General features: G+C 42.9%; 3 protein-coding genes across 5 annotated transcripts in view; all 3 read left to right on the top strand.

Annotated features, from left to right (window-relative positions):
• Positions 1-292: 292 nt before the first annotated feature.
• amd1 (adenosylmethionine decarboxylase 1) lies at positions 293-11,483 on the top strand. The gene is made up of 9 exons (XM_018743887.2): positions 293-604; positions 4,447-4,533; positions 5,806-5,932; positions 6,176-6,278; positions 6,386-6,428; positions 8,487-8,631; positions 8,767-8,859; positions 8,950-9,105; positions 9,204-11,483. The coding sequence occupies exons 1-9, from the start codon at positions 495-497 to the stop codon at positions 9,345-9,347; spliced, it is 1,008 nt and encodes a 335-aa protein (XP_018599403.1). The 5' UTR covers positions 293-494; the 3' UTR covers positions 9,348-11,483.
• A 2,123-nt stretch (positions 11,484-13,606) lies between these two features.
• rpf2 (ribosome production factor 2 homolog) lies at positions 13,607-19,215 on the top strand. The gene is made up of 10 exons (XM_018743504.2): positions 13,607-13,716; positions 14,039-14,171; positions 14,368-14,405; positions 14,753-14,792; positions 15,219-15,300; positions 15,389-15,465; positions 15,902-16,001; positions 16,116-16,218; positions 17,343-17,487; positions 18,280-19,215. The coding sequence occupies exons 1-10, from the start codon at positions 13,694-13,696 to the stop codon at positions 18,457-18,459; spliced, it is 921 nt and encodes a 306-aa protein (XP_018599020.1). The 5' UTR covers positions 13,607-13,693; the 3' UTR covers positions 18,460-19,215.
• Positions 19,216-20,574: 1,359 nt separating this feature from the next.
• slc16a10 (solute carrier family 16 member 10) overlaps positions 20,575-21,713 on the top strand; it is a 39,189-nt gene continuing 38,050 nt past the window's right edge. For all 3 annotated transcript variants that reach the window (XM_029255198.1, XM_029255202.1, XM_029255195.1), the window contains exon 1: positions 20,575-21,243. In XM_029255198.1, coding sequence (XP_029111031.1) covers positions 20,937-21,243 — 307 coding nt within the window. In that variant the 5' untranslated portion in view covers positions 20,575-20,936. The remainder of the gene's footprint in view (positions 21,244-21,713) is intronic.

Here is a 21,713-nt window from a genome sequence, read left to right as displayed (position 1 = left end):
TATGTGTGTATTACACTACTAAGTCACGCTGAATTTATATATAGTTTTAAACATTTTATACCAACACTATATAATCGTATAACATGGTGACAAGTGAAAGATGCTCACGTCACAGCCCAGGCATGTTATTGATAGCTATCCCTGCCAATCAACTCATCAGCGGCAAGCGTCGGAAGTAGTGATTCGTTAAAGCCTAGAGGTGACGTTTAGCCAAGAGCAGCAATTGGTTGAGGCTTCCGCCAAGGTTTCTGGACTGTAATAAATCCATTGCGCACAAGGTTGTCGAGGCTTTTACACAGTATGGCCGGCGATATTAGCTAGCGCTCGCTCTACGGTATTCTCTGTAAAAGGGAAGACGGTAAAAACCCAAGAAAGCTACACCTTGGACTGCTAAAAGGACTGTACTAACACATTAACTTATAACTATCAAGAAGAATTCAACGTTTGTATAAAATAAGAACGTAATTTCTATTGTTGGTTTCTGTTGTCTCACGATGGAAGAGAACGGTGCGCACTTCTTCGAAGGGACCGAGAAGCTGTTGGAGGTGTGGTTCTCCCGGCAGGATGAGACCAAAGGAACCGCGGACCTCCGTACCATCCCGAGGTTCGTGAGCTCCACAGCCGCTCTGGTCTGGAGTGGATGGTCCTTTTCTCCCACCTTTTTCTGCAGAAGGCAGGGGGTGGTCTTCTGTCAGAGAATTAAGAATCATGTCGTAGTTCCTAATAATAGCTTATTTAGTTCCCAATAACACATGATGATGGTCACTTTCAGTTTTAGATTAGAAAGAAAAACTTTTCGAAGGATTATCTCATGCATTCTGCGTGGTGTACAGTCAGTGGGAGACACGTAGGTTTCTGTGATAATGTTGAAGGGAATATGGCTCTCCGACAGCTCCCCCCCCACCACAGGCCGTGAGTCACTCATTCATTCATTCATCTAAATGTGACAAAGTCGCCGGTGGCCGGTACACCCCCTCTAAGTAGGTCTCAGCCACCTGTGGTCGTGTCTGTTTTCCGTGACCCGTGTGAATTTTTAAGCGGCTTTTGAGCCCTTAAATCCTGCTCGGTTCAGTAAGATTGCCAGACCTGCGACCTGCCGCTGCTCTGTGACGGCATAAATTAGAGGATGACTCGACGGATTCGGGCAGGTTCACCACGTTTTAATTAATATCCCGTTGTTATATTCTTCTTTTAAATTGTATGAATTACGTTCCCTGTGGGTGGCCCCTCGCGCCGCGGAGGTTGATTTGACTTTTTGTGTCCGCGCCGCGGTGTGCGACTCGGAGAGCGCGTGCCGACATGTGGTTGCGCGCGAGCGAGTAGATCTGGGCGCCCTTTTCTCTGCGTCTGCTCCGTCCCTGGTGACCGGACAGTACTGCAGACGAGGCCCCCTCCCATCTCGGATCCCCGATCGCGCGGAGGTGCGAGTTGGAAGCTGTTGTTTTAAAAGAGCAGAATGCGTGTAGTTGGGAGTTTCATGAGGGGGGGGGAGCTCACGAGTGTTGGGTATTTTGCAGCACGTGGACGAATCGCACGGTGGCCCGTGGTTACTAAGGAGTGGAGGGGGTCGCACTTTACAGGTAGTGACGCCTTGAATGCAGTGAGTGTATTCCTTTGAATTTCCAAACGCTTTTTTTTTTCCTGAGATGTGAAGATAACTTGGCGCCTTGATTTTTTTGGACGTTTCTCTGCAGGGAGTTTTTTCTTTTTTCTTCTTAAGTTGAAGGGCAAGGATCGTTCAATCGATAGTTCATTAATTCTCATTTATGAAAGAACAGTCGGATTTGAAGTTGGCCTGGACAAGTCACGTTTTCGTTCCTTTGGGCTCCAGGCGCTCTTGCTCCGCCCACGCCTGCCATTGGTGGGACGTGGGGCAAAGTTGGTGGCGGTAGCGCCAGCAAGGCCTCAAGCGCCCTTCAGTCACAGGGGCAGCTCTTAAAGGGGCCGCACGCTAAGTGCCAGTCTAATGCATTCTAACGAAGTGTGCAAACCAGTCTTAGTAAAACGCGGGGGGGGGGGGGGGCTGTACTGGAGAGCCTTTCCCTTTCATATTTTTGCCTTTTTAAGATTAATGGGAGAGGTGACAAAACGGATCAGTCTTGTGCACTTCGTGCAAGCATTCCCTTTCTTTTTAATATTGTATGTTTTAGTCCACAGAAACACAATGAACACCTTTTTCTAAGGCCACCTAAGTGTTAACTTTACAATGATTTACTCATTTATCCAGCAGGGTATTCTTACTCTGTCAGTTTCAGTTAGTATCTTGATTATAGGTACCACAGCAATATTGGGATTTGAACCGAAGTTCTTCAGATTGCAGGGTAATGGTCCTAACCACTATGCTACCTAATTTTAAATTTATAGGATAATGTATCTTAATTTATTTTCATTAAAACAAATTCTCAAATTCAGAACTTTGTTTTTAACTACCACCTGTAATTTAAAAAAAAAAAAAAAAAAAAAGAGACATGTTCATCAGTTGATATCACATCTGATCTTGGTGATTGTCTGGAAGACCATTCCCGTGACTTGGATTCTGGAGAGATGTGAACGGCAGACTGAACTGTGCCTGGATTTCATTTACACCCTTTGCAGATTAACGACTTGGTGGAAAGGGGAGGGTGTGTAGATGTCAGTGGATCAGGCGCTGGAAGTCAGCCAATGTCCAAATAAGTCTACAGGGACAGTTGATTCACAAATCTGTCACCCTCCTGCCTTCTAGGACCTAGTGGTGCCCTGGTCTAGGTCCAACCCTTGTGCTTGCTTGAAGAGTAAGCTTATCCCCCCCCCAATACTTTTTCACACATTCCATTGAGCATATACAGTAGTAGGAATTGACTCTGAATGGTCCATTTTTGTTGATTTACTCATTCTGGTCCCCAGCTTTCTGATAGCTTTTGGTGCTGTTGCAGACAGGAACTACTAGTGTATGGTGTAACAGGTTTGGTTCTGTGTTTCCCAACACTCACACCAAAGTGCGACACCAAGGACTGAAGGTCTTCTGAAACTGCATCTACATGTGCAGTATTAAGACTGCGGTGGTAGTTTTCCTGGCAGTGTTTTCTCTGTCTGCTCAGGTGGTCTTCCTGTCAAGAAGATATGAGCAGTACACATCAGGTCATACACTTTACATTTTAGGATTTTTTTTATATTTGGCAGAAAAGAATTAATGATGCATGTCCTGAGACAGCAATGATTCCTTAATTTTAAAAAAAATTGATCACTCAGTAAACTGCCATGTGCAGAAAGTATAATGCTTAGGAAAACTTTTGGTAAAGGTTCAATTTATAATTTAGGCTACATATAGAAGGTACAGATGCCAGGCTCATATAATTAGGGGATGGTGGTAGAAATGGCCCCTTGAAGCAGTTACAGGACCATCCTTTTTGAAATCTTCTTTGGCCATGCAGAGGATGTCCCTCATAGCAGTGATAAATACTGTATTTGTGTATAGGAAAATGGGGGTGCAAGACATTTACACTGCTGTTATATCCCTGGGAGATGCATATTATTGCTGGAATTAGCAGCAGTTACTGTCAGGTTATTCATGCCTTACTGTTGTCATTTTTGGGCTGAAAGACACCTGCCTGTATTGTTTAATCTGAGCTTCATTATGTGTTGCTTACGGTCTGACTTGTTCTGGTGTCGGTTCATTCTCCCCGTGTTGGCTAAAGCTTGTTCGCTTATTAAATCTATGAGTTTTGCTTTCTGAGAAGCTCTCTAGGGGTCACTTGAATGAATGTTACCAGGTGTCTTTTAGGTAAGACATGGCATAGTTTTGAAACCTCACCTAACTACAAAATAACTATGAATGACTGACCTCACTGGCACCAGATACAGCTTCTGTTTTACATACCTTTCCTCATCAGTGAACAATGTGTGGGGGTGAAAGAAAGAATAATGTCATCTGGTGTAGCAGTTAAGTAGCAGAAAGGTTTTCCACTTAAGTCCCACAATCCAATAGGTTATATCCTGACTAATCAGAGACCTGATTACTTGAAGGAGCAACTAGCTATCCATATTTTCTATTTAGAAACTGTGTTGCTTGCATAAAACATGTTGTGTTTTTTTTTTTTTTTTTTAAAAAAATCCAATGTCACTGATTCTTGGTTGAAAGATAGTGGAATTGCAGGAAATGAGGATTGTGCCTATTAACCTGTAGTTCTGTAAACATTTTCTTTTCCATTAGATGTGTGGTATTGAACTGATAAGATCTTTTGGGTACACACTTTCTCTTAAGCAAAAAATGACCGTTCCAAGCCTCCTGTACACTTAATAATCTTGAATTCATCTTTATGCTCACATAATCTCATAAAGATTTCCTTGAATGAAGTATTCTCTACAGGAAAAACAAATGAGTTTGTGGTAAATCCACTTATACTTTTCCACCTGTTTGAAAATTGTTTTGTTAAGAGCCCTTTTCTGACCCAGACTTTCTGTTTTCAGGTTTGAGTGGGACAAACTTCTGGAGAATGTGCATTGTTTGATCATAAGTGTGACAAAAACTGACAAGCAGGAAGCTTATATACTCAGGTGAGTATCCTGGTTTGGTCAGTCCATCCTAAGGCTCTTCCAGAGCACCTTGGCTCATACCCCTACCTAGGCATTCAAGGAGCTGGGCCTCGATGCTCCATGTAATCTTTCTGTTGTTCCGGTTCCTCCTGAAAGAGTCTCTTCTCTCTAAGCGAGTAGGTCCAGAGGATAGCTACTAGGTTTGTGGAAATTTCTGTGGGGTTTCTCAGGATACACATTTTGAGTCCACCACCCTTGAAAGCCAATAGGGCAACATGCCCTTCAACACAAAGCCAAGAAAACATTTTGATATGTTCAGAAGTTAATGTGAGAATTTAACCCGCCCACCTGTATTCCTCACTCTAACTTCCCTCTTGTTCCCATTTATTCTTACTCTTCAGTAGTATCAGTTTTTTTCTTGGTAAGCTTTGGGTAGGACTGAATATAAGCCCACGACTGGAGAAATCGTAAGCAAAAGAATACATATTGCTGCAAAAAAGGTTTTGGCTTTAAGCTTTTTCTACACCATTCTGTCTGTTATTCTCACAGTGCAGATTTAGTTCATTTTCCATCGGTGGGCATCTTTAGCCCTTTGCACAAGGAGCACATAGTGCTGACTCTGGGGGCACACACAGCATCTGCATTGTTGAGTAGAATGAGATGGGGAGGGGGATGCTTGCTTGTCATTTCCCATCTGAAAACCCCAACCCACATTGCGTTCATGAGCCTCGTGGGTGAATGTGAGGGTGTGACTCACCAACAAAATGGCCAGTTGAAATCTGAAGGATCTGGTTCTGTGCCTGATCTGTGCCAGAATCCTGCTGATGATGCTATAGAGAGGAATTCCCCCGCAGTGAGGATCTGGGAAAAATCAAATGTGTGAGTCTCATTACACAAACATTTGTGCTCAGTGCTAGCCCTCCTACAGGTTGTTAGGCTGGTATTAGAAAGTGATTTGCCACAGACAGTTAAGCTGTTTACCGTGTCTGAGTAGGTGCACTGTCTACATGATGTAAGCCCTGAGCAGGGCAAAGAATTCCTTTCCCAGGTAGGCCTGCTTGATGTCAGCAGCTGTTGTGTTCACCCCCCAGCAAACTTTGACTTTCCTTTCATTGTGCACACAGCAAATTAACAGCATTTCCTTGGACATTAATGGGGGGAATAATGTGGCTACCCACGGAGCCTGGACTGCTCGTGTCCACTATCAAGTATTGGTGTTGTAGGAAGTATTAACTTAATTGTGTCCGTTTGTGCTGTAGCTTGACAATTGTGACTTGACGTGTCTCCCAACAGTGAGAGTAGCATGTTTGTCTCAAAGAGACGTTTCATTTTGAAGACATGTGGAACTACCCTCTTACTGCAAGCACTGGTGCCTCTCCTCGAGCTCGCCCGGGAGTACTGTGGCTTTGACGCTATTGAGGTATAGATATTATCTCTCCTTCTCCTGGCTTTCTCAATAAAAATTGTATTGGTTCTGCCAGTTACATGTCTGATTAACGTTCTAAGATTTAGAGTTCAGAAGTGATACCTACTTTTCAGGTATTCAGTTTGAATTAAGTTAAATTTCTTGTTAAATGTTTGTGTTCACTAGAACTCCAAGATAAAAATCAAATGGATGTCAAGTTGTGGTTTTGATAGCTAAATGTGATCTTAATTTTTACAGAACTTCTTCTACTCCCGCAAGAACTTCATGAAGCCCACCCATCAGGAGTTCCCTCACCGGAACTTCCAGGAGGAAGTGGAATTTCTCAGCCAGATATTTCCTAGTAAGTGTCTTTATTCACTGAGGGCCTTTGTTCTAGGTAGCTGGTTGGAAGGTTCAATCATCTGAAGCAGTAGGTAAGATTCTGAAACCTTTTCCTATTTCCTCCAGATGGAGCAGCCTACTGCATGGGACGTTTGAATACTGATTGCTGGTAAGCTCACACTTCACTGTCTACTTTTTGAGCTGGTAGGTGTTGATGTCAAGGCACAGAATTGGGTAGACAGCTCTCAGCTGCCCACTCATGTCAGTTTACATTATTTATTTAGCAGACGTTTTTCTCCAGACCAACTTCCAACAAGCTCTGTGTGTAATGTTATCAGTCCACGCACCTTATTCACCAAGGTGACTTGCACTGCTAGGTACGCTACTTACAATGGGTCACTCATCTATACATCAGTGAAACACACACTGTGTCACTCACTCTACAAATATATTTGACACTTTTCACTGAAGTGACATACAATGTTAAGATACTTAGTGATTTACCCATTTATACAGTTGGGTAATTTTATCAGAGCAATTTAGGTAAGTACCTTGCTCAAGGGTACTACAGCCAGAAGTAGGACCCGAACCTCTGACCTTCAGGTCGAAAGGCAGCAACTCTAACCACTAGGCTACCAGCTGTACCTTGTCCAAGGTAACAAGGACCAGCAGCTGATTGTTAAAGGACAATAAAGACTAACATTCAAGGCAGCTTGTGTGAATCTTTCAAAGTACAGGCAGTTCCCGAGTTACAAACGTCCGATTTACGTACAACCCATACTTACGAACCACCTCCTTACTGACCGAAAGTCTTTTTTTTTTTTTTTTTTTTTTTTTTTTCTTTCTTTCTTTCCTTGGTCACCCTTAAGTATCAATCAGATGAAAACTTCATAATTAAGCCTATTATATAAAAATTTGAGTTACTGTATATGCAATAGTTCATAATAATAAACGGGTGCTACTTTGCAAAGAGCATCAAAACATTGCTCGTCTACAGCGGTTTGTCAGCTCGTGGGCAGGGCGTGTGAGCCCAGGTAGGATAGACTTCCTTCTTTTCCTGTTAAGTGTCTTGTGTTAATGTATTCGGCTTTAATTTTTTTATTTTTATCCTCCTAACCATGGCGCCAAAGTGTAAATGTGATGCAAGTGATGGTGATGCATCCAAGTAAAAAGAAACCTTTTTCACACTTCTTCCCCGTTGCGTAATCTTACTTCGGACCCCCCCCCCGCATGTGCATTCTTAAATCTCCCTGTCTGCTCTTCCATGTCCTGTCCATAATTCCCCAGTCCTGTTCCCCTTCTCTTTGATAATGACTGCCTGCCTTGTCCCTCAACCCCGAATTCGGATCCTCACCTCTGTTCAGTTGCCGAACGACCCACCATTTGCCAGTCCCCGACCACAAGAACACATCTAGTGCGTTGATTCTGTATAAACAATCCTGCACTTGGGTCCAGCCTCTTCCGTGTGCTCTTGTTCATCATGACAGTAGTAACATTTATTATCTCTGTCTTTCTCTATTATAAATATTATAGTTACATTTATTATTACATTTACTCATTTAGCAGATGCTTTTCTCCAAAGTGATGTGTATCTCATTATGTTATTATATTGTATTATCATTACTGTATTGTGATATTAAAGATGTTTTAGTGTATCCAAAGTGATTCTTTAATGTTTTTTATGCATGGAAAGGTATATGATATACTAAGCCAAGCATTTGGCAAACTGACATTAGATACCCACCATACCTAACTGTTCCGACATCAAAATCCGACTTAAAGATGGACTGAGGACGTGGAACTCGTTCATAACTCGGGGACTGCCTGTAAAGGTTAAACAGGAGAGCGGCAAAGCAGCGGGCCAGGAGTTTTTGAAATAGTCATTTTCTTTTGTAGATTTCATCCCTGATTTGGTTGTCTGGTCTTTCTGCCCTAAAAGGATTCATGTACCCATAGGTTTTCAGTATTGTTTATAAAATCCTAAATGTTATAAGGAAATCCTACTGTCCTTGTTCTCTGTTCTGCCCATGTGACCGATTATACGATGGTGGTGGCCACAACACATTTATGGCTTTGAGTGCTGTTCAAAAAGATGAAAAGATAAGGAAGCCCTCAATGTTTTTGTTGAGAATTTTTTTGCAGCGTAATGTAAAATGCTGAAAAACCAGTTAGGGCTTGTGTCAAGTTTCAGATTTGGCAGGGAACTGTTCTTGTGGTTTTTTTCCAGGTACCTGTTTACTCTGGATCTGCCAGAGTTTTGGGAGAACAAGCATGCGGATCAGACGCTGGAAATTCTTATGAGTGAGCTTGACCCGACGGTTATGGACCAGTTCTACATGAAAGATGGTGTTTCTGCAAATGATGTCACTCGTGTAAGTCCACCTGTTCTTCTGTATGCTTCTTTTTTGTATTATTATGGAAAGAGCATTAATGTTTGATAAATCCCAATCAGGTGTACATTAGTTTTCCTATGTTGAAAATTCTTATTGTCCTTTCTTTCTCTGTAGATGAGTGGAATTCGTGACCTGATCCCAGGTTCAGTGATTGATGCCACAATGTTCAACCCTTGTGGCTATTCAATGAATGGAATGAAGAATGATGTAAGTTAGCTTTTACTCTTCTGGTGTTTTTCACAAGCTTTCAAGTTTGTGTTTTAGGTTGCTTAGCTGCTGTCCGTCTTGCTTCCCCAGGGAACTTACTGGACAATTCACATCACTCCAGAGCCCGAGTTTTCCTATGTTAGCTTCGAAACCAACCTCTCCCAAACCTGCTATGATGATCTGATTAGGAAGGTTGTTGATGTTTTCAAGCCAGGGAAATTTGTGACTACCCTTTTTGTTAACCAGGTATTGTATTGTGTTACACTGCTTTTGAAGATTGATTGTGTGGAATCCCAAGTATGCCTGATGTCACAAATTTTTTTTCCATGCTGTTTCCTTTTCAGAGCTCCAAATGTCGCAGTGTCTTTTCTTCTGCCCAGAAACTGGAGGGCTTCAAGCGCCTTGACCGTCAGCTGGCCCAGTTCAATGATTACAACTTTGTTTTTACCAGTTATGCCAAGAATCTCCAAAAGAACCAGCAGAGTTGAGCCGCAAACATGAAGAAGAAACGCAAAAAGAAAGCTTTTGGTCAGGGGCCTCCCTGGGGTGGCCCCTTGCCACTCTGCTGCCATAGTTCTGAATTACTGGGCTTTGATATCTTCTCAGGCCCTAGTGTAACCTCCAGTTTGAATTGTATGCATTCTTGTATCTATGACTTGGATATCTTGCATGAAAGCTCTTCTCTCTGTGTAGATATGCTAGCCCACTCTTGCTGTGATCTTGAAGTGCATGTAGAGGAATTAAACACGCTCCATATGTGGTGGTCAAACCCCACCCCCTCACGCTTCCAGCACCACGGCCCCTTCCTGCAGGTGTCCCCCCTCATCCCCCACAGACAGGGCTTCCGGGCCCACTAGAATAGGGCCCTGGCTGCTCAGATTGGATTTCTCTGTGTTGTGTGGTTACCCACATTCTCACCTACACTGAAAGAAACATCAGTAGAGGACACAATTTTCATTCCCTTTCTCACCTTCATCCTGAAACTAATCTTGTTGAACTTTTTTCTTTTGGGTCATCTGAAAAGTACCACTTTGGAGGGGGAAAGGGTGGTCTTGAACACAGGAAATTTACTGACTTGTGCACTCATTTGATTTCTTTGAAAGTGTTGAAATGATTTGTTAATAACCCAAGTTCATTTTTCTGCTGTCAGGAGAAAGTGTTAGTTTGACCAGTTAACTTGGAAATTACTTGCATTACAGCTCAAACAGTGAAGATCAGAGGTAATGAGGCAGAAGTGTTCCTATCTAATTTTATAATGGAGTTTGCTGAATTTGTCTGAAGGCTTTAAAGTCATCAATGGCTGAGTTTGAGTGCATGGCCTGTTCCAGGCCAGATGTATCTCAGTGTGAACTGTGTTAGAGAGCCACCAGCCTCTACACTGGATGTTGTCAGTGGTCCTCCCGGTCATGTCGCCTAGTACTGAATGGAAATTGTGAATCAGACACTTCCCCTAGCACAGTGGTTGCCCAGCAAAGCATTTTCCCTTTTTTCTGAACAATGTCATCCCCACTATGCACAGAAATTGGTAACCACACAATAGTCCCCAACCAGTCTGAGCATGCCAGGGTCATCCCGGATCATTCCACACACAACTGTTGCATAAACTGCCGTTCTATGTATTTTTACTGTGTGCAGACGTTTTTGCAGTGAGTTGGTCCAAAATGTGACTCTGTTGCAGTTCGGGGAGTCGCATAAATGCCTTTTGTTGTGCAATGGCGAGACCCTGTGACACCGTGCTGCATGTGACTCGTGCTATATTGCTTGACAGTGTTGTGCACCGCAGTGCAGCCCTGCGTGAGCTCATCCGTGTGCTCCTCCCTCCTTTTGTGTTTTGCGGCTATAATGTAGTATATGGGGCTGTGACACTCTTGAAATGATTATTTGGACATGTGGGACCTTTTCCCTGGAGGCTGTATTGGTTTTTATTTTTAATGAAATCTGATGTAGTTTGAAAGGAAGTTCTTGTTAATTGCTGTATGTTGTAGGAAGGAAACCAAATGAAGACTATTAGAATGACCTACAAGGTGGCCCAGTGTCTGAAGGTTTTTTGGGAAGTGTTTTGTGGGCTTTTTCCTGTCAGAGTGCAAATTTACTTCCATCAGTTTGCATGCTGGAAGAGGAAATGAGTTACGTGTTTCTGGGCTGCTTTTGGTGTTTGTGTGTTTGGTTTCCTGTCTGAAATGACGGACTTTCAGAACATCATATGTGCTTTTGAGCAAGTATGTTACAGGAACAGGGAGAAGGTGGTTTCTAACATTCTTGTCATGTCAGAAGGACCATGAAAATTTTAGATCTGTATGTACTTGAAGCAAGGAGTATTTGAACTTGCCTCATTCGATGTGCTGTAATGATGGCTTTCTGAACAAATGTCAGTTTTTGGATGTGTCCATCCACCTCCTAAGGATCAGTTCTGGTTAGGCTCCTTGCTAGAACTGCATTGTATAACAGTTGAATCCTTGAGTAGGGTTGGTGAAAGCTGTGGTTGGAGATACTTGGACTGTATATGAAGTGACTGAAGACCTAATTAGTTACTTGGAGTGGCTTGAACAGTTGGTTTGGAACATTGCTTTTTTTTTTGTATAATTTAAAACTATATTAAAGAAGGAAGGAAAAAAAAAAAAAAACCCTAGAGGATGAGTTTCTGCTGCGGACCAATTTACTTGTTCTTTGCTGTTTTTTTTAAAAGCAAGTGTTCCAGACAAATTCTTCAAGCTTAATCAGCCAATTTGAAATTTTGGTTTTTAAATTTGCTCTCACACCATCACTTAGCATTTATTTTTCCCCTCATGAATGGCACAAAGCCCCTTGGGTTACATCATAGCAAGATTTAAATGAGGAAGGGTGCTGTCAGAAGACAGCGTTGGGATGTATTGAAGGAAAATTTGCTGTTAATTCTTTTGCCATTCTTTGGTTGCTCAAGATGTGCTAAATATATCTGTACTCTGAGCTTAATGCTTTAATAAACGCTCTTTCTACCTGTTGTCTTGTGTATGGCTGTGTTTTTATAATATCACATCCACGTTGCCTTGATCTTATTTTGGTTTTAATGGATTCTTCAATATAGACATCTATTGTGTGGCTACATCAGTCTGCTGCAGAACAGCCTTCAAGTCATAACTCCTAGTATTTCCTACCAACTGTACTTCCCAAATATGGCTGAAACCCTTTTGTTGCAATCATAAGTGAGATTCTTGACTCTTGAATCACTGTCCAGTTTGGTTAAAACAATGAAAGTGGTTAATCGGGCAGCAAGCCATTTTCTTCCAAATGGAATCTCCTCACATGGATGTATTGTATTTGTCTGGTTCCTGTTATGGTACTAGTCTTAGAATGATGTAATTTATCCTGAAAATATATTTGTCAAGTTGCACTGAAGATTACACTTCACATAAGCAGGGTTTGGGGAGGGAGGGATTTACCCTCAATTTGCATCTAAAGCCCAGATTAAATTGTGACTATTTGAATCTGGAATCTGAGATTTACTGCACCCCTGTCTATCTAAGTTGCCAAAAAAGTGCTTGTTCTGAGTGATCCCTTGCACCAAGGCAATGTTTTGTACCGAGTACTGAATATAGCTGATTGAATTTCTAATATGAGAAGTTCTAGTGACTTTTTCACCAGTGTTTTCCCCACAACAATGGAATGCATGAGGTTCCTTGGTGAGTTGGAACCCCGTCAGAGAATTCAATTCAATTTATTTTTGTCACCACTGTGACACAGCACTAAACATAGTTCCAAGGGGCTGTACAATACAGATATCAGTTTTTTAAGATGACAGACAATTATTTGGATAAGCCAGGTGCCAGCTGTGGAAAGGAGAAAACTCCCAGCTGTGAAGAAGAGGGAAAAATAAACCTTGGTGTCTTACCATGTGCCCCTTGGGAGAGACGTGGGCTTACTGTGCTCCTTAACTGTTGATTGCTGAAAATTGATAGTTTATTACAGTAGGGCACTTGCATCTGGATAGTACTAGTCTTTGGATTTCATAAAAATATGGTAATGCTTTACCCCTGTCAAACTGATACAACAACCTTAGCCAAGAAGTTCTACACGAATGGATGCGTACAGGGGAATTTCTGGTCATGGCTCCCCCAAACTCAACTAGGGTCCATTTTCCAAAGTCTTCAAGTCAACATTTCAGAAACCGGAAGATCCTAGACTTTCTGTTCAACTATGATCATCCTAATGACATAATGCTTTTGGGAAATGGTGCTCCTGAGTGGCGACCTCATTCCTAGCATGAATTCCAAGATAAGAGTTGTAGCGTTTCAGTGCATGGTTTCTGTTGGCTGAAACTGGTCAGCAGATATTGGGCTACATCAACAGAGGAACTTATTATGGCTGGTTCTGGCCTAGGTCTAGAGGTGGCAGCAGTGAAATGTATCTCCCTGAAATAAAGTCTGGCAACACGAAATGACAGTATTCATTAAAAAAGAACATAAGTACTCAACATCCAAAGCAATTTACAATTTCGAGTACTCAGGCTTTTGATAAAGTGCTCTTATTTCAGTTGACTTCTGAAGACACCTAGTGTCGCATTTGAGAAGTGCGAGCAACTTATTAAGGCTTATTCAGAAATTTTGTAAACATTTACTATTCAGTGTTTTATTCCTTTCCAACTCCCAACGCACCACCGCGTTTACAAATAACTGTTACAAAGCCATAAGCGACATTTAGCGCGCCAAAACACCAGCCGTAGTTAAAAGGGAAATGACGTTTGCGGAAGTACAGCGACGCAGTTCTTCCGGCGAGCACTTCCTGCGGTGTTCCACGTGTAGTCGGTGTGAGTCGTTTGCGGGCTGTCCACCGTCTGAAGTGCTTTTAATCGCTGGAAATGACGCAGTTGGACGGAGTCGTGTAAGTTTTTAACTTTGTGTATCTGATCGCGCAGTTTGACACGCAGTTTTCTCTGCTCGTTACGTTAATGCCCGGCGTGGTTTGTTTTAAGTGAGCTTATAACAGTTCCAGCACTGTCTGTCTGTGTTGCTCTTTCCTGACATGATGATATTTTCATGTTTTCATGTTGTCATCAGTCGTGCACTGGGAGTTTTGCTACAGCTGGCGTTGATGTCTCACTCACTAGCCTGGTCACCCAGATCATGTTTATAGGTCTCCATCTTCTACGTCTGACCCGCTCTGCTTTTCATTACATAACCTAAGTTACCATTAATTTTTCCAGAAAACCTAAAACCAGGAGATCCAAACGGTTCCTCCAGAGCAGAGAACCCAAGTTAACGGAAAACGTAAAAAATGCCATGATAATGAAAGGTGGGAACACCAGTGAGACTGTCACTAAAGCCCTGAAGGACATTGTAAGTGTGTGGCTGTCCAAGTTTTACTGCACGTAACTTACGTTTTCTCCATGCAATTTCCACAGTCTCAAATGTACCTTCTTGTATCCAGATCCATGATTTTTGTACAATTCAGTGATTCATTCAGAGCTCCTCGAATGACCCTGAACCTGAGTGAGATATCTGTTGATGGGATAAAATGTCTTTGTGTTCCCAGTATGCTTTGAAGAAGCCAAATGCAGTTTTGTACAAAAAGTAAGTAGTATACATATAATCTAAGAAGTGTTATACTTTGTGAAGATGTCATGGTGGTGCTTGTGGCCATGTAACATCAATGTCCTGGATTGTCCTTGTAATTTTCTAGCATGTTAAGATAAAGAATTCTTTATGCTGTGGTCTACAACCAGTATGAATTAATGAAAAGTTTCTTTGAATTCCCATCCACTTTGATTTATTTGTGACGCTCATTTCACAGTAGTTGTAACACGTAATTTCACATTTATTCAGTGAGCAGATACTTTTCTCCAAAGTGACTTCCAATGAACTCTGTGTATTGTTATTTTATTTTGTTAAATGAATTTGTTTACTTTTTGCTTTATTAGAAAAAATATCACGCGCCCATTTGAAGACCAGACGTCACTGGTGAGTGCTCAGTAGCCTCATGCACCTGGCCTTCTTGTTTTTCTGCTTTTGGTATATTTTTGAATTCATTTTTTAAAGCCATCATCAGTACGCGTTCTAATGTACATCCATCCCTTTTCGAAACCCGGTTGAATGGTTCCCTGAAATCGCTCCATTAGGTAAATGTAAGGGGTGTGTTCGTTATTAATTTTAAAAATGCACAGAATTTGTATCCATCTACTTCAGCTGGCTTGTGATTATTCTTTTCTGTGACTTGCAGTTAAATAAATGTACAAAACACTGGACTGGCCAGAATGGTTTATGTTAGAAATTTGAGCTGAAGATTTCCATAAATGCTGATGTTTAATGCAATTCAAGTCTGAATAGTTGTAATATAAATTGATGTTTGTGTGGTTGGTAACAGTGGTTCTTATGTTTTACCTCCAGGAATTCTTTTCGAAGAAAACGGACTGTTCTCTGTTTTTATTTGGCTCGCACAACAAAAAACGACCAAACAACCTTGTCTTCGGTAAAAACTTTTTTTTTTCTTGTTTTCTTAGCACATGTGCTTTATATTTCACGCTTTGACCTTCTTGCCGTTGTCTCTCATCTTGCAGGGCGCATGTTTGATTTCCACGTGTTGGACATGATTGAGCTGGGCATTGAGAAATTTGTCTCTCTAAGTGACATCAAGGTATTGAAAGACGGAAGCATTCAGCCGGTATTATGTGTTCTGGGTAGAGAGTATTGGTGCTTACTGACCCCATGGTGAGGGCGGTGTGGAGTCCCATTGTCTGGAAATCCAACACCAGTTCAGCATGAGCTAGGATCTGCACCAGGTTGTTAACCTGTAAAATAGTAGCTGGCCTCAGAGGTTTGGTCCAGTCACACTGAGTAACACATCCACGCTGTCCTTAATGTAGTGCAAATAGCAGGTACAGAATTGGTCAAGAATGACTTGGAACCAGATAGTCGCCTGTTTAAGTCCCAGGAGACTTATTTATAAGTGTATATAAAAATAATAATGCACAATTAAAGGGAACTCTTGTATTTATGATGCCCCTGCCCAGGCTTTCATGTGTTTGTTGTTGTTTTCCTGACATGTGTTCTTTTTATGTTTGTGAATCCAGAGTCCCAAATGTGCCGAGGGGACGAAGCCGCTGCTGATTTTTGCAGGCGAAGCTTTTGACACAGATAGCGAATACAAACGTCTCCGGAGTGTCTTTATAGGTACATAGGTGGTGATGCAGGGTGGCTGGGATCAATAGTTGAATGAGTGATGCTGCAAAGGCAGGTTGAGTGTGAGACTTATATGTTCAACTCATACTTTCCTGCCTTGCACAGATTTCTTCCGTGGGCAGACTGTACCCGCCGTACGCTTGGCAGGACTGGAGCACGTTCTTCACTTCACTGCACTGGAGGGGAAGATTTATCTGCGCAGCTACAAGTAAACCATGCACAATCAGTATATGCCAGGCAACCCCTAGTTCCTCAAATGCTTTTCACAAAGTTTTATTTACATTCGCATTTTTGCATTTGGCATTTGCAAAGTTACGTACAACACATTCATTGACAGACTTACAGAGGTCACTTGGGTTTGTGAATATTTTGCACGTATTTGGGTAACCTGCACCCGAGAAGAAGCAATGCACTTTAGATAAAAGATGAGTGGTTGGAGTCCCTTATATTTATATAAGGACTGAGAAATTAGTCACTTTTAATGTCAAAGAACAAACAATTCTGAAAAAAACGATTCCAATTGAACAGACCAGATTGGAGGGTTGGAGTCGCATTTCTACAGTACAGAGGTTCCTCAACCTGTGATTCCCTGGTGTAGGCTTGCCATGCTGCATTTATACTGACTTTGTGATCAAAACCAAGTTTTTTTTTTTTTTTTTTTTTTTAAATTTTTTGAAAGCTCAATGCTGAAGACCACTACAAGAAATAAATAAAAATAAAAGCTCTAGATTGTAAATTGTTGAGTATAGTCCTGGCAATGGGGGCGGGGGCAGTGGTGCACTGGATTTGGCTGGGTCCCACACTCTGGTGGATCTGGGGGGTCTAGTCCTGCTTGGGGTGCCTTGCGACGGACTGGCGTTCCATCCTGGGTGTGTCTACCCCTGCGTTGCCTGGTTAGGCTCCGGTTCACCGTGATCCCGCTCGGGACAAGCAGTTTCAGACTCTGTGTGTGTGAGTGTTCTGGCAATAAAACCTTAATAACCAGATGGCTGCAAGTTTGACTTGTGGGTTAAAAAAGGCCAGTGCACCCAGGAGCGAGACAGTTAAATGAATTTTGACGATGCATAGTATGTCCATGAGCCTTGCCTTGTAAATGAATAATGCTGATGGCCCCTTGCTGGGATGAGGATCTGAAACTGAACCGGAACAGCGTGCAGGGGAAGTAGAAATGTGGGTGGGTGGCAGAAGTGAACCATCAACATTTCCAGCCCCCTGGGGAAAGGGAAAAAACCTTGCTGTATATTGTATGGATTTTGCAGTGCTGTGTGTACCTTGATTATACACCATATCTGAAAGCTCACAAAGCAGCTCTTTTTCTCTTCCATATTGCAGGGTTCTGCTGAAGAAGTCTGGGTGCCGGACCCCCAGGATTGAGCTGGAGGAAATAGGCCCCTCGTTTGATTTTGTGCTTCGGAGGACGCACCTGGCATCAGACGACCTGTCCAAGACCGCTCACAAGTTGCCCAAGGCGCTGAAGGTAGAAACTGCGGAGCAAGTGATTAAATGGCTTGGCAGAATTTTGCGTGTTCAAGTTAAAACTTCCATTGCTCCCGTTATCAGTGAGTGGTACGCATGGACTGACCAGCAGTCGGGATTGAACAGGAGATTTGGGATATTTTCTGAATGAGTTTGGAATTGTAGTCTAGTTTGAAGTGAATGAAGTGTTGTGCTACGATGGATTAAATTAGGATGTACCCTGCCTCATGCTCTATGCCTCCGGGATGTACTCCGGACAATCCTAGATTAGACAATCAGTTGTCATTGGTAATGGATGGATGGGAAGGTGACAGAGTAATCTTATTCGTTATGGTTTTATCTTAGGTTCTGTAAAAACCTAACCTATAAGTAAATGGAGTGACTGTATTATGTCACTTTCATTGCTTGTGAGTTATGAACAAATTAAGTTACAGGCTTTAAGTCCTGTGTGTAATTTTAGGAGCCAGTATACTGTGATATTGAAACAACAATGTCGATGAGCATTAAAAAGCTAGCGCAGACCCCAGTGCATTCTTTTCAAATTTATTTTTAAGTTTTCTGACAGATGCTGCAACTTTTAATGCAGCATCTATTAATGTAATGAAACTTCACGGGTTCAGGATTTTGCACACGGAAAAGCGTTTCTGTAAGGATTTGTGTCGTCAGTATCAGTGTAAGCTTGCACTATTCCCGTAGTGTCAGTTAGGTGTGTGTGGTGTAGTGTTATTCCAGAGAGATTCAGAAATGTCAATATGTGAATAAGTAATTGTGTGTCCATTGCTCACCATCACAGCCCAAGAAGAAGAAGAACATTTCCCATGACACCTTTGGTACCAAGCTCGGACGACTGCACATGCAAAAGCAGAACCTGGCAAAACTAAAAACTCGCAAGATGAAGGGTCTGAGGAAGAGAAGGGGAGAAACCATCCAAGGAGAGGAAGAAGACTCTGCAAAAAAAGCCAAAGTCGAGTGATCGGATATTGACTGGAGGGCGGGGCTTCTCTTTTCACACTTAAGCAGTGGAGCAGGGTGATGTTACTACATCCGATAGAATTTGTTTTGGCAATGCCTGAATTATTAGTGGGAACAACTTAAATATACAGTGCCATGCCCCCTGGGAATTGAGGACCTTTCTCAGTACTCAAGCATTCTCTGGTGGTCAGGGGTGGGCACTGACCCACTGCCCACTCCACTGTGATGGAGTAAAAGTCTTTTTGACAACTGACACTTAAGATCAGTTTGTGAATTGAGCGTATACACATTGTTATGCAACCAGGAACACTCAGGTTTTGTCCAGCACCTGCTTGTAGAGTATGTATGAAGTACAGCCATGCTTTTGTAGTTCTGTAGCTAGTGCTCATCTGCAGTCTTGGCCCACAAGTCACATCGTCTGGTGAAAATTTCCCCTCTGAGGTGATTTTGTAAGCCACTAGTGGATGAATTAGTCTTAGAGCAGTGTTGTTTGCAGATCATCTTTCACTGAGTGACTCGTTTATACTTTTAAAAAAAAAAAAAAAAAAAAAATTTTTTTGCCATATCCGCAAAATGATGTCAGCAATTACTGTATGAGTGGGTACAATGAAGTGCCCACCCTGTGGCTCTCCTATACAGGGACTTACAAACCCCCTCAACCACTTTTAAGCTCTGCAATCATGCTTCAAGTGTGCATTTTTTTTTTTTTTTTTAAGTGTCTCTGTGCTGTCAAAGCTGTGTATTTTTTTTTTTCTCTCCCCCCCCATAAACAACCTAACTTTATATGTATTTTTCTATGTTTTTTTTTTTTTTTTCCCCCCCTCTGGTTTTGAACCTGAGGCCCTGGACTACTTCTGAAGGTCAGGTGCAAACTGTATGAACAAAAAATAGGCCAGAGCACATCTTTCTTCCTGTGTAAATGAAGTGTATAAATGGGTCACATGGGTCCAAGGAAACAGGAACCTGTCTTTCGCGTACCACGTGGTTCAGTGGTTGGTGAAAATCAGATACGACGCAAAGTAAGCAACAATCACATTTGAGCAACTTCTCCAAAAAGATGCTGTTCATTTGACTAAATGAAGGTTTCACTTGTTGGGTGAAACAAAATGGATTGCTGACCCATTGTCATTGGCCAACAGCCAATAACTATTAAATATGCACAATAACCTCTTTTAAGGATTGAGAGGAGCTTCAATACAAATATGTACATAAGTGAATGTTATAGAATGTCTCAGGATTGGATGCGCCATGCTAAATTTTAGAACAAAGGCTAAATAAAGGCACCGTGACAGTGCAATTAATTCTGAATACATGACCTAACTGCAGCACGTCATACTGTGAGCTCCCAAGGGTAAAGAGTTATCAGTCAGTGGTATAAGAGATGAGTAAAAAAAAGCCATGTGATATTTGAATATCAGATTGAAATCTGTGTTTTTTAGTTCATTCTGCTCAGTTACAAAAATGTGGTATTTTACCAAGTACTAAGTGGCCTTGGCAAGGATTTCTGCTAAAGAAAAATAAAACAGTTCGAGCTGGAGTACTGGTACCAGATGCAGTACATATGGTAGGGCATACCACGGAGAGATACCGCTCACCGCCGCTAGATGGCGCTAGGAATGCGTACTGATTACCGTTACCATGCTCACGCTACTGAATCCCTAAGTATTACATTGCTGAAAAAGCATATTCTGGTAAGACGTTTCATCATTCTCCAAAAACATTCACATTATAAATCCTGAAGTTTAAAAACGGGGATTTTTCGGTGCTAACCGAATATCCGTGTTAAACTTTAACTGAAAACATGGGATTTAAAAACTTAAGTCGACCGTCATTGTTCATAAATCATTGTGTTGAAATTGAGAGTCATGGTTCGGAAAGTCTCTATCTCGTCGCCTGCTGCCTGTGAGTCATGCGTTTACTTGTCTTAGTCTGAAATTCGAAACACGTATAATATAGTATCTTTTATTCGTCTCTCCGCAGTTTTGCGTGATTGGCTCCTTTCTTGAGTGATAGCCTCTCGTCCAATCAAAGAGAGGCCTCGCGTAGCCCCGCCTCAGAGCCACGGTATCTATTTATACGATATTGCAACACTTGGCGTTTGTCAGTTAAAGACTTGAGTTCGGCCAGCGGATTGCCAATGTGCTGTACCCCCCACCCTCACCCCCGCGCGTGCTCGCCTGCCCGCCCGCCCGCGACCTGTATCGCAAGCTTTCATTGAGCAGGAGAGAATGATCGGCTCTCGGATAGAGCAAAAAGCCGTGTAGAGAGAGGGATCCTCCGTTCACGTCGGAGACCTGATCGTGTGCAGATCGCGCACCTCTCGGGTTCTGCTCCTTCCTTGGTGGTTCATCTTCAGCGCGTCGTGGTGCGAAGCGCCGATCGCCTCCGGCCGGGGTTCCTCTGCCATCATCATATGGTGCTTGACTCCAGCGGGGTCCTCAGCGGTTCTCAGAGGTGACGCGGGAGGCAGGGGTCGCGATGACAGACGGCGAAAAGGTTGAGAGTCAAGACCCGCTTAGCCTTAGCGGGGGCGAGGGGCCGGCGCAGGAGAAGAGCCCCGGGGAGGTGGAGGAGAACAAGAAGAGGAACGGGGAGAGCAAGGGGGCCGCCGCGGAGAAGGAGTCCTTCGAGCCCCCCGAAGGAGGATGGGGGTGGGTGGTCATGCTGGCGGCCATGTGGTGCAACGGCTCCGTGTTCGGCATCCAGAACGCGTTCGGCATCATCTACGTGTCCCTGCTGAAGGAGTTCGGCTCCCCGGACGACGAGGACCTCCGCTTCAAGACCGGTGGGTTTCCCACGTGGGCTGGGGGGGGCGGGGGTTGATCTATTCCGGTCGGACCCGTGAGGACACCTTAGCCTGGTTCTGCTCTGGCCCGTTCGGACCATTTTACAGTCCCAGTGTAGTGGGATAGGAGAGATGTGAGGCTTTAAAGTGAGAGGAACAGGGCACGTGCCTCACTTCCTATTGACTCGGGAAACAAAGTAACAGTCTCTGCGGTCCCGCTGCGCGCACAACGTATCTCGTGTAGAACTTTCCTTCTCTATCTCCATGTGTATCTCCACTACAGCCCTACTGTACTCTCTAGTATGTATCATCTCTGTATTTCCACTGTACCCCTTGTGAACTTCCACTGTCTCCATTGTAGCCCCCTCTGTAAGTGTAACTCCGTAGCAGTGTGTTTAACTTAAAGCACCTAGAGAAAGAATGTTGTTCTGATCCACACCATCCAAACCATCACCCTGGACATTTCAGCA

This window comes from Scleropages formosus, chromosome 1 (assembly GCF_900964775.1).
Source record: "Scleropages formosus chromosome 1, fSclFor1.1, whole genome shotgun sequence".
Taxonomy (NCBI): Eukaryota; Metazoa; Chordata; class Actinopteri; order Osteoglossiformes; family Osteoglossidae; genus Scleropages; species Scleropages formosus.
This window is presented reverse-complemented; position numbering and strand designations above follow the sequence as displayed.